Below are 17,379 nucleotides of genomic sequence, written 5' to 3'. Positions count from 1 at the left end.
TTTCGAATGTTTAAAAACTAAACTTATGAGACAGTTGTTGTTTAATTTTATTGGTGATTCCAAATATGTAATGTAATCTAAGCTTGGCAAACAGTTTTGGAGAATTTTATGTTTCCCTAATCAGACAAAATGCCCGAGCATACTGCCCAAGAGGCATTTTAAACATGGACGCGAAGTGAAATGACTTGGTTTGGCTAAGAAGACATGGAAAATGTGCAGAGCAGGTGGTCCCCCAAGATTGTGTTTAAGAAACACTGTAATAAAGAATATTACCAATTCTTGTACACTAAATAAGTAAAATAATGTAATTTTAAATATCATCCTATGGCCTCAGATATAAAGAAGCATACTAGTTGACCTGTTAATCAGCTGACCCGAATGAAAGTTTGACCTCAAACAAAATATCTGGTGTTCGTTATACAGCACAGAGAGATCATGGCATATTGTTGTAATTATTTTTCTAAGGGACATACATGGAAAAGGCAGTGTGACAGACATGTGGAATGAGACAGATATTGTGATAAGGTACTTCAACTCAGAGTCAAAGCATGCTATCATTTTTCTCTTGGCAATGCAGCTCATCGGTGGGAATAACCGAGCATGAGGTCACTACATAACAAAGAGAGGCCCAGCTGCTCGATCTAAAGTTGAAGAAATAAAAGTGAAAATACCGTACTAACTTGAAGAAAAGATATGGGCTTTAAGAACAGATTAAATAATAAGTGTTAGCACATTATAAAAAGCAGTGTTTAAGAAACAATGCTATAAGAAAGATAACAATGTCACATGCTACATGAACACTTCATGCATATGTACGTCCCAACGGCTCAGCCTACTGATGACTTCATCTCTGACATGAGCAGGTCAGGTCAAAAAGCAGCACGCCCAGCAGATGTGGAGGGAACAGTGATCTAACTGAACCCCACCACCGAGCACTATTTTGACCTACAGATGAACGAGGAAATCCTTCACTTAAAACTACTTCAAACACATTATGTTGCAGTCAAATGTTCTCTTACAGTCTACGTTAGATTTGACCATTAAAAACCCTTGATGTGGTTTGAAATGTGCATTTTTAATTCTATGTTTGATGTAATCTCAACTGTCTGAAACACAAAGAGAAGGTGGGATATAGTGTAGCTACTCTCTTTATTAAAAAAAAAAAAAAAAAAATATATATATATATATATATATATATATATATATATATATATATATATATATATATATATATATATATATATATATATTTTTATCATTGCTCTGCCATTGAGAGTGGTTGAGGTCAAGCGCATCAAATATGAAGCATCTCGAAGAGGCGGGGCATGTCAGATACTAGAGAGCTTTTGTTTGGTCATGAGAAACTAAAGTATGAGAAATTAAAGTATGAGGTGAAAAGTGACAAAATAAAAATGTTTAGTTACATGTTTATATTAGTAGTATATCTTCTAAATGCCCATTGTCACCGTTTTGAAGCACACTAGCTAACAGATATACTAAAAACTAACAATACTGATAGTAATATCTAAAAAAAAAACTTTAAAGGTCGCATGAGATTAAAACAAAGCATCACCACCATGTAACTGGTATAAGTAAACAGTCTTTCAAATTTCAGTTGATTAACTGCAAAAATCTTTTCAAATGTGTAGACTGATCATAAAATTAGCTTATTCTACTTTAAAATAGGTCTGGAAAATAGCAATGAAATCATGCAGCTTCTTACTGCTGGCGCAAGTGTAGGACTTGGTGCTGGGGACTTTTTTCGGGTGCTGTATTTTAATTATTATCCAGTAATGAAAATATAGTTAATAGCCATATCAGTCTAGAAAATTGCAACTTTTCCTTTTTCCCCCCTTGTACTAGTACACAATGTGATTAAAAGTTTTAAATAGTAAAATTAACAAAACTCTGTGGTTATTTTTGAGTGAGATGCTAACGGTTCGATTCAATGATTTATGCTATGCTAAGCTAAGCTAAAAGTGCTCCTGGCAGACCCAGAGATTGGCTAAATGGATAAAAAAAATAATAAAAATAAATAAATAAATAAAAAAACTCAAGTTTAACTATACGAGAGTTATAAAATGAGCCTATTTACAAATAGAAAAAAAGTTTCATAGATGTTTCCATGTTCTATAAAACCAAACCAGAAATTGAGGGTGCATGTCATCACTAGCATGGCGACTTAATGGCATGTGTCACTTGTTAAAATGGCTTACTTTTCTGTATTTGAACATTCTTCAAAACATTTTGCACAATGATAAAAACTGTTTTAGTGATTTTTTGGATATTTAGTGAAAATTTTTTTACATATTGTGTATTTAATGCAGTGGTTCTCAATTACGGTCGCCGGACCCCCACACCTTGCATAGTTTGTATGTCTTGCTTACTCAACACACCTGATTCAGATCAACAGCTTTTTAACAGAGTGAACTGTGAACTAATCTTTGTGTGCAAAATAAGAGAGACATACAAAATGTGCAGGGCAGGGGGGTCTAAGGACTAGAATTGCGCTAGAAACCACTGCTTTATTATAACAAAGTTGTAAATAAATAATGTTCGGTTTCTTGTGCAGACTGTCTCACTTCATAAGACATCAATATCAGGAGCAAAGGATATTTGTTTGTTTTGCCTGTATATACATATTTTGACTCTTATAATGCATAGACTTGCATTCTACAAACAGGCAAGGACAAAGTAAAAGAAAATAAAATCTTCTTTAATGTTGCACTGAATTAAAAAATAATAATAAAAAGTCTACTTTATCTTGGATGACCCGAGGTGTTAAAACTAAACAGCCAAATTTCTTTTTTGGGTGATTTCCCCTTTAAACTAGAGGGCAATCTGACCTGTAAAGTAAAAAGATAAAAAAAAAAAAAAGTTGCTAGTTTATTTGGGGTTATTTCACTCCTTTTCTCACTGTCAACTTTCCTTGTGATGAAAATGCTCCACGCTCTGTGGAGTATGTGTGTGTCGTCTATCAGTGACAGCAGTTTTAAAATCATTGAAGCATCTTTTACTGTATCAGCAAATTATACAAACTGAAAAAAGCACCATCATTGAAAACTCAACAGTTCCAAACTGAACTTGAAGAAAAGTTGCTCAGCTTAATGAACGCAATTAACTGTCAAAACGTACTTCCTTATGCAAAAATACTATGAAGAAAACAATGTGAAAAGGCACTTTAAAATAACGTACAGCTCTTGTATCAGGCAATGCACCGTTAGTCTCTTCTAGCTTTTTTTTCCCCTAATGAATTTTTTAGTTTGGTCTGCTATTTGCTATTGGCACAATCATACTGTTCGACAACTGGCTATAATTGATTACAAATAAAGCCTCAAGAGGAAATGGGTTTGGTATTGCTGTTGAGTAAACAATTTCTGGATAAAATGACCTTTTCCTTTCCTTTTCAAAATCCAAACCTTGGCCTTGTATATGAGAAAATTAATGGATTAACCCTTCTTTTTTTTTCTTTTTTTTTATTAAAGAGACGCATTAGCAAGCTGTAAGAAATGCATTTGTGCTCCCTCATTTATATAACTCTGAAATCATATTTTAGGAGTAAATCTTTGACCTAAACACTGATTACATGCAAACTATAATTAACAAAGCTGCAAGAAATGCCCAATTACGCTGGAATTGATTACAGAATTACATCAAAGATGAAAGAAAATGTCAAGATCCACTAATGATTTGGGAAATCAATTTCATATTGTATGGCAATTTACATGATCCTAGTAATTTCAAAGCTAATACAACGCAATTAACATGAAGCAATAAAAACATGTAAAGCACGCACAGGTCTGGACTGGTGCAGAATAAGAGGGGTATGAGATTAAATAAAAACACATGACAAGTTTGATATGCTATTATTTTTAAAACTAACTAAACCTAAATCTAAAAACATATACTAAAAGTGTATTCATTAAAATAAATAATGTATATACACACACACACACACACACACACTTTCATTTAAGGTAATTGCAATATTGTGATATCGTGAAACCGTGATATTTTTATCCAAGGTTATCATAACATCAGAATCTTATACTGGCTTTATAGGATACATAAATATATATCCTTTTTGTTATAAACTTATTTCTGCGAGTGCTTAAAATTGTTGTGTGCGACCAGTTTTTACTGCAAAATGTTCACCACATGCGCGAACATGAAAAGTCTGTGGGATGGAGTTTTCAGGTAACTGTTTGCCACATCTAGCACAAGAGCTTCTGTTTAATCCTTCATATAATCGCCAGATGCTGTCTGCCGTGCAAGTGGCAGCTATATGTCAAATTTAACACCACGTACACCATAACGAACCGGCTTGCACTGAGTAAACTAACATCGCTACTCCTAAAAAGACCAGTATTGCTATTAACATATATGCATATAATAAGGTACAGTATGTGTCAAAAGCATCAGTGCAATATCAGATGCACAATATCACTTGTGAGAACAGCATAGTTATACCGTTAACAGATTCATTCAAGCAGTACGTGCAGGGCCAGTGAGCTCTCAACGTATGATTTGGTCACTCGGTTATGTTATATATATATATATATATATTTTTTTTTTTTTTTCGCTTGTTAGTTCGATAAGTGTCGATTTCAAATACAATAAATATGTTTGTATAAAACTTGTAGTAACGGTGCTCCTAATTGGTGGGTGCTGATGCACCTTAAAGTTAGGAGCACCGGTGCTACCAAGCAAAAAGGTTAATTTCGAGCCCTGTATATATATATATATATATATATATATATATATATATATATATATATATATATATATAAATAAATAAACACTTACAGGCCACTTTATTTAGACAATTAGGCATGTAGAAATGGTCAAGACAATCTGCTGCAGTTTAAACCGAGCATCAGTATGGGGAAGAAAATAATAAAACTTAAACGATAATTCGAACTTAATACTGATTGATTTAAAAAACTATGAAAATAATACACATTTACAGTCTATTCTAAACGATTTCAGAACGAAATTTTACATTGCTTCCACACCACCTCAAGATTTTTCCTGACCTGGCAGGCTTCACAAACAGTTTTGGACTTATTTACAGAAAATATGTTAGATATGTCTGCTTTCAAACTACTTAAGATCTCAGACGGCACACCCATAACTAACACTTGCACATTTTTTAAATATTTTCTCAATTTGTTCAGTTCTAATCTTAATCAGCTACTCTGGGAACAGCACTATGTACACAACACACTGCAATACTTTGTCGAACGCTTTTATTTGCGTATAAAGACGCAATTCAGCTCTGACTCAAGCTGTCCGTAACCCTTACTTGACATGATGCTTCAGCGCTTTCCTTCCTATTAACTATCATTTGACCTTAAAATAGTTTAGTTACCTAACAGTGAATAATTTTCACACTATTAAAAAAAGGGTGGCAACCCTGATCCGCTCAGTGATTGTTCAAATAATCACTACATAAATAGCAGCCTGTGCTGACTCGCAGGGGTGAGGCGGTCATCTCCTGTGTTCTTCTCAACTTTGATAAGCCAAACAATGTGCTAACATTTACTGACTCAGTAACAACAGACCTGCATCGAGGAAGCCACACAGTAATGCAGCAGGGAAAGACCCCCAGGTTGGTGTGTATATTTTGTTAACAGGAGTCACAGGATTGTTCTGGGGGGAGGAGATATAATATCAGCACCTACCATATGCTTCCCCCTCCATTCCAATAGGCCCGGGCTGTGGAGTCTCGCCATTCTTCAGGCAGTTGTGGATGTAGGCTGCTTTCCACTTGGCGTACTTCCGTTGCTGGAGGTTCTGGAAAGAGGAGAATCAACCAATGAATCATTAAGATAAGATGTGCTCAATTAATGAACTTTACTGGCCACACAATAGGCGATAAAGGATATGAAACTGATAATACTTGACTGATGATCGATTCGCTTGTGACTATAAATATGGCGCATTTGCTAATGAATCAGAGTTTAATGACTGGCGTAGGGTTGTCACAATACTAAAATTTCAGTATTCAGTAGCAATACCAGACAACCAAAGCAAGTTAGAAAGTTAGAATTATCAGCCACCTTTAATTTTTTTTCCTTTTTTAAATGTTTCCCAAATGATGTTTAAGAGCAAGGAAAGTTTCACAGTATGTCTGATAATATTATTTCTTCTGAAGAAAGTCTTTTGTGTTTTTAATTTTTAATTTGGCTAGAAATTTAATTTGGCTAGAAAAGCAGTTTTTAATTTTTAAAAAGCATTTTAAGGTCAAAATTATTAGCCCCTTTAAGCTATATATATATATATATATATATATATATATATATATATATATATATATATATATATATATATATATATATATATATATATATAAATTTTTTTTTCTTTTTTTCTCTCTCTCTCTCTCTCTCTCTCTCTCTCTCTCTCTCTCAATAGTCTACAGAACAAACTATCATTATACAATAATTTGCCTAAATGCCCTAACCTGCCTGGTTTACATAATTAACCTAGTTAAGCCTTTAAATGTCACTTTAAGCTATATAGAAGTGTCTTGAAAAATATCTAGTCAAATATTATTTACTATCATGGCAAAGATCATATATATATTAGTGCTGTCAATCGATTAAAAAAAAGTTAACTAATTAATTGCACTTTTTTTAAAAAAAAATTTATCGCGATTAATTGCATTTAAAAGACTGATACTTGTAATTTTGGCTATTCGAATGTAAAATAATGTAAACGCAAGACAAATACAATTTAAATTCAAAACATAATTCATTATTAGAATTTTTGTTTAACTTGTAACACAGATTTCTTCATGTAAACAACATACCCACAATAAACCATCAAGATCCTGGACAGCCATATTTAATACAGAAATTAAAACACAGGCATGTTAATGCCATTTGAATTTCAAAACAATCAATGCCAATAAAGAAAACATTGATTTCCATGTGGGATTCTAAGTAGGCTGCAAAAAAAAAAAAATGTCAAAAGAAATGGAAATGTGGGTGCCTGTGTGTTTTGAGGGAGCCTAATAAATAATGAACATGACAAAAACTCCTGCTGACGAACACAGTCAATGTTAATTAATAAAATAAAGATAAATAATAAAAGCAATGTGTCAGAGAGCCTAAAAAATGTTTAACTCAACAACGAAACATCAAACGTAGCTAAAAGATTTTACATTGTCAATCAAATCAACTTAAACAATTGAAAAATGCAACAAATATTAGTTTGGGCCCGAACTACAAAACTAAATGTAAAAAAAAAGTTGCTTAAGTTCCACACTAGTTTGATCATGTATAAATATCATCATAACCATATTGTATAAATATTAGGGATGGGAAGATTAATCGATATGTATCGATACGCGGTCATGCGCGTGCACGATGCGAGTGCATCGATAGAGCATCAGAGGATGAATGAAATTTTGGAAGCAAATCGAGATGCATCGTTTTTTGCGAGAGAGATGCATCGGTTTTTCCAAGATACAGCTTATATTTTTAACATAGAATGTATTTTTTATTTATTAGCAAGTGTTGTCAACCTGTTTTTGGCGCATAATTTAATCGACCTACATAAAGTATGCTTTAGCAACGGATTTGCGGATGTGTACACTTACACTACAACTCAGTGTATCAGGTGTGCGGATGAAGCTAGTGGAGCGCCCTCAGAAAGCGCGAGAAGCAAAACAAACATTTTATTCCCCACTGAGTTTTAAATCTAAAGTATGGCAACATTATGGATTTAAAGATGGACGACTTGACAGGACAGATGCAATTTGCAAAATGAGCCGCGCATCTGTAAAATACGCGGGCAGTACGACTAATCTGAAAACTCACTTGAAGCGGCGCCACGGTGTTGTTGTGAAAGCATCTTCCAGTGTTCCTGCATCCCCGGCTTCCTGCTTTGCTTCAACTGTAGCTACCAGCTCCAAAAGTGGTGAGAACAGCACTGCAAGTTTTTTCCATGCGCAACAGTTTTGTGCGCTCTACGCCAATAACGGATGTTATTGCATTGTTCATCTGCAAGATATTCAGCCTAGTGTCACGGAGAACGAAGGTTTTAAACACCACCCCCTGTTAATTTTTATTTAATTATAATAATAATATTAATAATAATAATGATAAAAATAATGGGTGTCACGGTGGCACAGTGGGTAGTATGACCACCTCACAGCAAGAAGATTGCTGGTTTGTTATATTTTTACCAGCCTGTTGTTTACAGTGACAGTGATGTTTCAAAGCAGCACAACACTGCTAGTTCACAACCTTAAGTTTTGAATATTCAGTGGCAAAATATATCTTTGTAAAACTTGTTTTCATAGTTGAAAAGTTAAATAACAATTCCTGTTGTGCAATGATAAACCTTTATGTTGAAAGAGTGCAAATATATATATTTTTTAATATATATTGCACTTATACATTCTGTTTATCTTGAAAATACTTAAATAATATGTGCTATAGGTTCTAAAATGGCCCTCTACTGTAAACTGACACTCTGGCTCTGAGAGAAAAGCCAGTTTGTAAAAAAAAGTCATAGTTTTGCTTGGTTAACAAATAATCAAACTCATTCAATGGCACAGCATCCTCTTTCACATCATCTCATAAACTTGATCTAATTAGTTAGTGCTGAATTATCGCATTGTATCGTGATATGGGTGTGAATCGTATCGTGTTGCATCACAATATGTCACAAATGTATCGCTATATATCGGATCGTATTCTTTGTATCGAGATGCATATCGGATCGGCATTATAGCTTAGATGCCCAACCCTTATAAATATTATTGTCACTATAAGCCTACATCATGCTGACGATCAAAAATACAATGTCATGATATCTCATGCGATTGTCTTCTGACGGAGTTCATCTTAAAATACATGATTGACACCCCTCATAGAGCTTGAGAAGCAGACATTCTTTATCATTTGTAAAATAAAGACTTGCAGGTTAAGGAAACAGCACAGGAGGAAGTTGTCGCGGGCCGTGGTACAGATTAAAAGTAAAAAAAAAAAGAAATAGTATATTTATATGGACAGATAGGTAACTAGATAGAATAGACAGGAATATAATGACCTGTGCTCCGCTGCACGCTGCTGAGTGCAGACGCAAAAAGCAAGTGCCTGGCTGCTCTCCGCTTCAGCTCTCAAGCTGCCGCGCGTGAGAAACAGGCGTGACTCTCGAATATTTTGACAAATACACACCTACGTTACACAGAGCCCAACATGGAAGTTTGTGATTGGGTCAGCCCAATGTCAATAAAGAAAAAAAACAATGGGCTGCAGATTATGTCACATGGCTGCTCTGTCCCGAAAAGTAACATCTTACTTTCACTTAGGGAGAAAAACATGACAGTCTGCAACTGCATTAATTGCGTACATTTTTTTAACGCGTTAATTATTTTAAATTAATCGCACGTGTTAACACGTTAATTTTGACAGCACTAATATATTTATATATATATATATATATATATATATATATATATATATATATATATATATATATATATATATATATATATATATATATATCAGTTATTAAAAATTTGTTATTAAAACTATTATGTTTAGAAATTAGTTGAATATGTATACACTAAATGAACAGCAAACTATTTTTATGAACAAAATTAAACATCATTAAAATGCTTTAAAAGGTCATCCAAGTATATTTAAAAATGTATAATAAAAATGTAAATAAAAAAATGTATAAAAAATTTATATAATTATTAAATGTAATAAAAAATTAATGAATAAAAAATTTCTGCTATAGAGAGAACGAATAAATCCCATTTAAGCTGTCAGTTTTAAAAAATGAAAATAAAAAGCTATTAGGGCAGCACGATATTGGAAAAAGTTGACATTGAGGTATTTTGTTTGGCTGCAATATATGAATGTAATTTCACAAGAAGGTTTACATTGCTTACACACTTCACATGTGTGTCCAGGTGCATCAAACAAACAAAAAACAAAAAAAAAACAACAGGAAAAAAATTTTTTTTTCCAAGACTATATTTTCCCATACTTTATACCAAAGTTTTTTTGACAACACTAGACTGGCGGAGTGCATTCTCCCTGCAGCCTGTAGCATGATAACTGCTGGATCAGTTCCACAAAGTAGTAGATGTGCATGTGTGAGCAAATCAGTTTTTTTTTTTAATATCTAATCAGTCTTTATATTAAGTTTTTTTTTTTTTATAACTAGTGAGAAATATATTTATTATATCGTTCTATATAAAGCAATGGTGACACCATGTTATTACTATGAGTTTAATTACTACATTTGCACTACTTTTAATGGCTTTAGTGTATGAGCTTTATTCTCAACAACCTGAAGTGTGCTGAAACCTGTGATTACACCACCAACTCACATGCCCTAAAAAGATTTGCAGACTCTTGAAGCTCGTACACATTTCAACTTCTACTTTTACCTACATTAGATCTGAGTTCTCTTAAGTCTAGCACTAAGAAAAAAAAAAAGTTCCCTTTCCTCATGTAATCCAATATGGCACAAGTCCTAGCGGCATTGTCAGAGAGAAACGGCACAGTAATGGAGGGAGAGATTCTGAGGGCTCATTGTCTGGGTTAGTGTTACACAGAGAAGGCGCACTGTTGAAACAGTCAACCCAATGAGCTCTCTACAGTAGGAAAATGTCTGGCCCTTAGGGAGCGAACAACACTCAATGAAACATTGTCCATCTTCGGACACAGGTCACTTCCCTTCTGTATAAAAGAGACATCTGCGGCCATGGAGACCAGTAGAGATGGTCTCATAAGCGCACTGGAAATACACAGATTCAACTGGTGGTATTAGCAACACTTTCCAGGCACAAGTTGGCCAAGAACTGGCTTCTCAAAACCTCTGTGTACACTGAGACTGGTGAGGCGTTGTCTGTCCTTGGGCTCAGCTTTATGGTTTGCCATTAATTTCCACGTTTTCATGTTTTTGTAGCAGTTTTCAGATTTGAACATGAGAATTCGGCTCTTATGATGTATTTGATTCCATTAGATGTTTTCACGTACCACTAAATTAGGTGTGCTAGTGTTTGTGCCACAGGGGGACTGTGTCAAGAAACACATCTCAGGCTGATATTTATGTCCATGCAACATACTAGTCTTGGCAAAAATCAGAGCTAGTCTGTTGATGGTGTATGTAGGAGCTGAAAAGACCCACAGTGACTCACCTCTTCTGACAATTCGCCAAAGACACTCAACACATCAAACAGGAGACTTGAGGTGTAGAAGGACTTGATCATATTCCTGTAATCAAAACACACACGAAAACGTTAACACTGTGATGTGATCATTATATTCCGTTATAAGCGCATGAGGATGCATCTGAAAAGCCAATTGGTCATCAAAACACTACAACAGTGTTCATTTCTGAAAAAATAAAGAACTCGAGAAACTAAAAGAGAAGAATCATTACATCAAATCACAATGCATTTAATGTTTAACCCAAGTTTTCCATTTATAACATGTTGTTTTATTTGTTCACAAATGGCACATTAAAATGCACTGACGACATAATAATTGTTCCTTTTTGCTATGGAACCTAAAGTAGTTTTCTTACATAAAATATCAAATTAAATTTTGAACTATCAAAGACATGTTTGGTTGTTTTTTTTTATTATTTCACTTGCATTTCACTGAGTCATTCTCATACAAAAGCTCCATGTTAATCCACATAGATAGTATACGTTAACATTATATTGAAACATCTTGTTTATATTTTTATAACAGAGTTATGGGATCCGAAAAATATCAATCTGTAAACATTTTTTATATTTTAAATGAGGAAAATAAACATGCATTATGAATGTGACCTAAAAAGTCTGCAAGTTTACAGTATACAACATACTGCGTAGAAATTCTGTGAATTAAACTGCACAACCCAAAATAAATAATGATGATCAACAAGATAAGAGTTGGCTCTCTATAGAACAAACATGATTGATTTCATTTGATTTGACATTTTTGCATTTATGAGGGAAAAGCTTCGTTATGGATGTGACAAATGTGTGAAAATGTGAAAATATAATTCAAGTTTAAGCACAATACATCTTGTATAATAAGCGTCATATTTTTATCATTGAGCACAATATTTGTATAATAAACAATCTACAAGCATATATAAATTGAATAAAGAAAATATGCTAATTAAATATACAGCATTTTATTGTTTTCCAAAGAGTAAAAATGTATTCAGGCACACAGTAATTGATTAAATCAAATGTAAAATAATACTGCCTAGTCTTCGTTTTGCAAACAATTCCAATTAATTAAAAGTTATTATTTTTTCAAAGTTGCAAAGATACATTTCTTATGCCTGAATGCTTTTAAAATCCCCACACAGTCACAGGCCCCCAAAAACACTTACAAATTAATAAATTAGAATCCAGACATTGCATATACTTGCGAGTGATCACATTGCGATACCGATGCTGAAACCATATATTTTGCAGCCCCAATACCAAATAATTTTTTTTGTGAAGCTTCTATTGAGATTATTAAATTATTAAAAGTTATTACTCCCCCAAATTAATTATATATATATATATATATATATATATATATATATATATATATATATATATATCCTATTAATGTGTACGTACTGACCCTGAAAGTGCATACATCACTCTGTCTGCCAAGCGGCAAAGCAAAGTTTTTTCACAGAAGTGAAAATGTTGCTTTTTTTAAAGTTTAAAAGACATGAAAAAAGTATGTTTTAGCTAACAAAGTTGCTAGGCAACAGAGGCATGCATAACTCAAAGCTCTGGGGAAAAAGTAGCAAATGCTGAAATGCAAATGGTCAACTTGACCTCTATGGTCATTCAAGGTAGAAATTCTCAGAACTCCTTTGTGATGTTTTGTAATTTTAAGAAATAACAATGTCATATATTTAGAAAAAGCTGGTATTATTTTAACAAAGTTATTACATTACATTACAAAAGTCAAAATGACTTAAGTAGTTCTAATGTAGGAAACAAAAAACCTTCCACCCAAAATTATTCAGATGGAGAGTTTTTTTTTTTTTTTACATTTTTTTGACAAGTGACCCCTCTGAGGCTTAAGCTTAATGCTTTTTCTAGATTTGATTGTAGGACCAAGACACATTTATTTCTTTCTCTTATAAACTTATTATATGTCTGCAGTTCGAACTAGGGCTGCACAATACAGCTAAAGTCAGAATTATTAGCCCCCCTTTGAATTTTTTTTCTTTTTTAAATATTTCCTAAATGATCTTTAACAGAGCAATGAATTTTTCACAGTATGTCTGATAATATTTTTTCTTCTGCAGAAAGTGTTATTTGTTTTATTTCGGCTAGAATAAAAGCAGTTTTTAATTTTTTGAAAATCATTTTAAGGTCAAACTTATTATTAGCCCCTTTAAGCTATATATATTTTTGAAATTCTACAGAACAAACCATCGTTTTACAATAAATTTATGGCAAAGATAAAATAAATTAGTTATTAGAAATGAGCTATTAACACTATTATGTTTAGAAATGTGTTGGAAAAAAATCTTTGCTCCGTTAAACAGAATTTGTGGGAAAAAATAAACAGGGGGGCTAATAAATCTGACTTCAACTGTATATCGCTTCAGCATCGATGTCGCAATGTCAACATTTGCAATAGTCACATCGCAAGTATATGCAAAATTAATCTGGATTTGAATTTCTCATTTCGGAAATGTTTTTTGAGGCCTGTGACTGTGAGAATATTAAAAAAAAGCATTCAGGCCTAAGAAACTACTGTTTTTAACCTTTTTTTTGACAAATTAGTAACAATAAATACTATTAAATTGCTAATAAAATGAAGACTATGTAGTTTTATTTTACATTTGATTATTCAAGACTGTATACCTGAATACAGTTCAATAAAATGCTGTCTAGATAATTTGTACATTTTTCTTCATTGACTATTTCTATATGCTTGTAGATTGTTTCTTATATTTTATGCATGTGTACTCCCCTACATAATCATCCCAATCAATCTAAAATTTCAAATTCTTTCCAAATAATTATTCAACACATCTAATGAAATCGATTCATAAATGCAATATAGACCATTTTAAGGAATGTAAACAATAACAAAAGTTCTAACGCATTTCCTTTTACATTTTAAATTTCCATAACTTTGGAGAATCCAAAAAGGTCCACTTATTGATAAATAATGTTATGACAGCTGTATTAACATTAAGATATGATTGAATTGCCTCTTGTCAGAGTAATGAAATAGTTTGATATCAAGCAGGAAACGTTCATGGGCCAGTGACAAAAGCACATTGAAATGGTCTATACATTGCAAAATAAAAAAATATCGCAATGTTAGATCTTTCCAATAATGTTCAACCTTAATTTGAAGCCATGTTTGTTCCGCTTATATAAAAAGAAATGTATAATAATAAAATTAAAATTAAACAAATATAATTTACAGTGCCTCATATATTTTCATGTTCAGGCCCATTGTTCATTAAAAAAAAATCACTCAGCCTTTAAATAAATCCTTATTACAAATACAGCTGAAAAAAACTTAAACTTACAAACAATACATCCTTTTTTTCAGAATGAGAATAAATGTCATGATCTAAAGTACCTTATTAAAAGTAAAACCATAAAGTACACAATGATTCACCTTTTGCACTGTTAGAACAAACCCTAAATAAGCGAATACATCCTGAAGAGTGGCCTCTGGACAGGGAGTGGATGCAGGTCTGACAGCTTCCTATGGTATAACTAATCCTCACTCTAAACCTCATCGGCAGGAAGAGGACAAAGAGCATAAGGCCAAAAGTGGCACAAAATGCCAGAGTTCATCCACTTCAGAATGTATTTTAAGACCTCAGAGGGAACCTGCTGTTTCTCTTGTATCAACTTAAGGTTTTGTTTGCAAGCAAAACAGAGGTATTTCCAGCATGACCGCATTGTGTACTAAACATCTGATAACATCCTGGAGTGCGTTCTTCTAGGAATTTATAACAAAAAAAGGTTTTCAATGACCTAATTAATTAAAATGTAAAATAAAATAAAAAAAATTACAGTGCATTAAATTTCCCAAGTGCATTAAAATAAATCCTGTTCAATTTGATTTATTTATGATGAAAAAAGAATGACCTTTAGACATTTTATCATGATTTGCCAACTAAAATGTCATTCAATCCACCACTAGTTTAAATAGTAAATATAATTAGGTATGTTTAGAACAAGAATCACTTGATGACATATTATGGGTTTATTCACACTAGAACTTTAGGTCCGGACTAGCACTTTGGGTTTGACATTAGAGAATGGTAGGTTTAGCTAGTGTGAACATTGTCTTCTGAACTCGGGTTTGCCTGAAAGAAGTGGTCTGGGGTACAGTTCAGGCACAAACTCTGGTACGGTTCACTTCTAATATGAATGCAATCATATTAAATAATGGAAGTGAACCGCCAACTGAACATTTTCATAAGGTTCATTTGTGTGTGTATGTCTGTGTATCACCTACCTTGGCGACAAGCTAGACTGACCCAGTGCAAACAGTGAGAATGTCTTCTTGTCTCCACCAAAAACGACTTCTGCAGACAATAGCCCCTTTCACACATACAGACCTTTCCGGAAAATTGCCGGCAATTTTCCGTAAAGGTTGTATGTGTGAACAGGTCCTTTTTGAAAATACCGGTAAATTCGTTCTGGCCTTTTTCCGGAAAGAGAAGTTGTAACATTACCGGCAATTTGCCGGAATGCTGCGCTGTGTGAATGCAGAAGGAAGATTACCGTAATAAGCGCGTGCACGTCTAGAACGTGCTGACGTGAGACGTCTGCTTTAGCCAATCACAACAGTCAGACGCATTTACGTCCGCGCGGTTTGTGAGAATAAAAACCTTTGAATATTTTTCCAGACACATTTAGCTGCTAGAAGTTAGTCAGATCTTGTTTATATGTTCTTCTTAATGCCAACTGTGTAAATAATCATCGATGAGATGCTTATGATAAGCCGTTGTTTGTTTACCTTCAAGCTTTGCGTGTGCCTGTGAAACAGCCTGTGAGCGCCTGCACACGCACATATTATTAACATCTCGACATGCGAAAGTGATCCTGCGAAAGTTGTTCACAATATTGATCATCCACAGAGTTTGTAATTTAGTCAAATGTTTACAAATACAAGCGCAGCCGTTTAAAGCTCATTTGTGGTGAATGATGTCAGAATTTACCGGTATTTTGGATTGGATGTGTGAATGCTCTTTTCTGGAAAATTTCCGTAACGTCCTCGCCTGTGTGAACAGCACTTTTTTGAATATACCGGTAAAGTCGTTCCGGAAATTTTCCGGATATTTACCGGTATCACTGTGTGAAAGGGGCTATTGTGTGATGCTCTGAACATGTTTTATGTTTTTTTGCAGCAAATAGATGCCATTATGAATTGTGTACATCTTTCCATTTTGCCGCTTTGTTTGCATGGCTTCTAAAATGGAGACGCCCGCATCTCACAGTCATTCTGCTTTTACTGAATCTTTTGGTTTTGTTACTAAAATCAAAAAACAGAGAGCCACTTGTGTCTATCTGCGGCAAAAAAACAAAACATTAAAATCATTCAGAACATCATGCAATGTCTGCAGAAGTCATGTAGAAGTATGGTTCATGGGTGCACACCCGAGTTCAGAAGACACGTTCACACTAGCTAAACGTACCATACTTTGATGTCAAACGAACCCAGGTGCGGACCAAAAGTGCTAGTGTGAAAGCACCCCTTAAAAGGATCACAATGCAGCTTCAAATTACTAATAATTGCCAATTCATATCTTTATACTTTGCCACCATACTTTAACCACTAAAAGATGATTTTTGTCAGTAAGAATTTAAATGTATATAAATATATAAAAAATACAATTATATACAGTTAAAGTCAGAATTATTAGCCCCCTTTGAATATTTTTTTTCTTATTTTTATAAGATGTTTAACAGAGCAAGTACATTTACAGTATGTCTGGTAATATTTTTTTCTTTAGGAGAAAGTCTTAATTGTTTTATTTCGGCTACAATAAAAGCAGTTTTTAATTTTTAAAAAACGTTTAAAGGTCAAAATTATTAGCCCCTTTAAGCTATATATTTTTTCGATCTACATAACAAACCATCGTTATACAATAACTTATCTAATTACCCTAACCTGCCTAGTTAACCTAATTAACCTAGTTAAGCCTTTAAATATCACTAAGCTGTATAGAAGTGTCTTGAAAAATATCTAGTAAAATAATATTTAATGTCATCATGGCAAAGATAAAATAAATCAGTTATTAGAAATGAGTCATTAAAACTATCATGGTTAGTAATGTGTTGAAAAAAATCTTCTCTACTTTAAACAAAAATTGGGGGACAAATTAACAGTAGGGAAAAAAAATAAAAACTCG

The 17,379-nt window shown here is 33.4% G+C and overlaps 1 protein-coding gene across 3 annotated transcripts in view; it reads right to left on the bottom strand.

Annotated features, from left to right (window-relative positions):
- vta1 (vesicle (multivesicular body) trafficking 1) overlaps positions 1-17,379 on the bottom strand; it is a 76,117-nt gene that overhangs the window by 26,205 nt on the left and 32,533 nt on the right. For all 3 annotated transcript variants that reach the window (XR_012395449.1, XM_005160655.4, NM_213140.1), the window contains 2 exon segments: positions 11,171-11,246; positions 5,685-5,796 (listed from right to left, as the gene is read on the bottom strand). Coding sequence is in view for 2 of the 3 variants with exons in the window: in XM_005160655.4 (XP_005160712.1) it covers positions 5,685-5,796; positions 11,171-11,246 (188 nt within the window). In the remaining variant the exon portion in view is untranslated.

The sequence above is a fragment of the Danio rerio genome, chromosome 20 (assembly GCF_049306965.1).
Source record: "Danio rerio strain Tuebingen ecotype United States chromosome 20, GRCz12tu, whole genome shotgun sequence".
Taxonomy (NCBI): domain Eukaryota; kingdom Metazoa; phylum Chordata; class Actinopteri; order Cypriniformes; family Danionidae; genus Danio; species Danio rerio.
The sequence above is the reverse complement of the archived record's forward strand: the minus strand, read 5'-3'. Positions and strand labels throughout refer to the sequence as shown.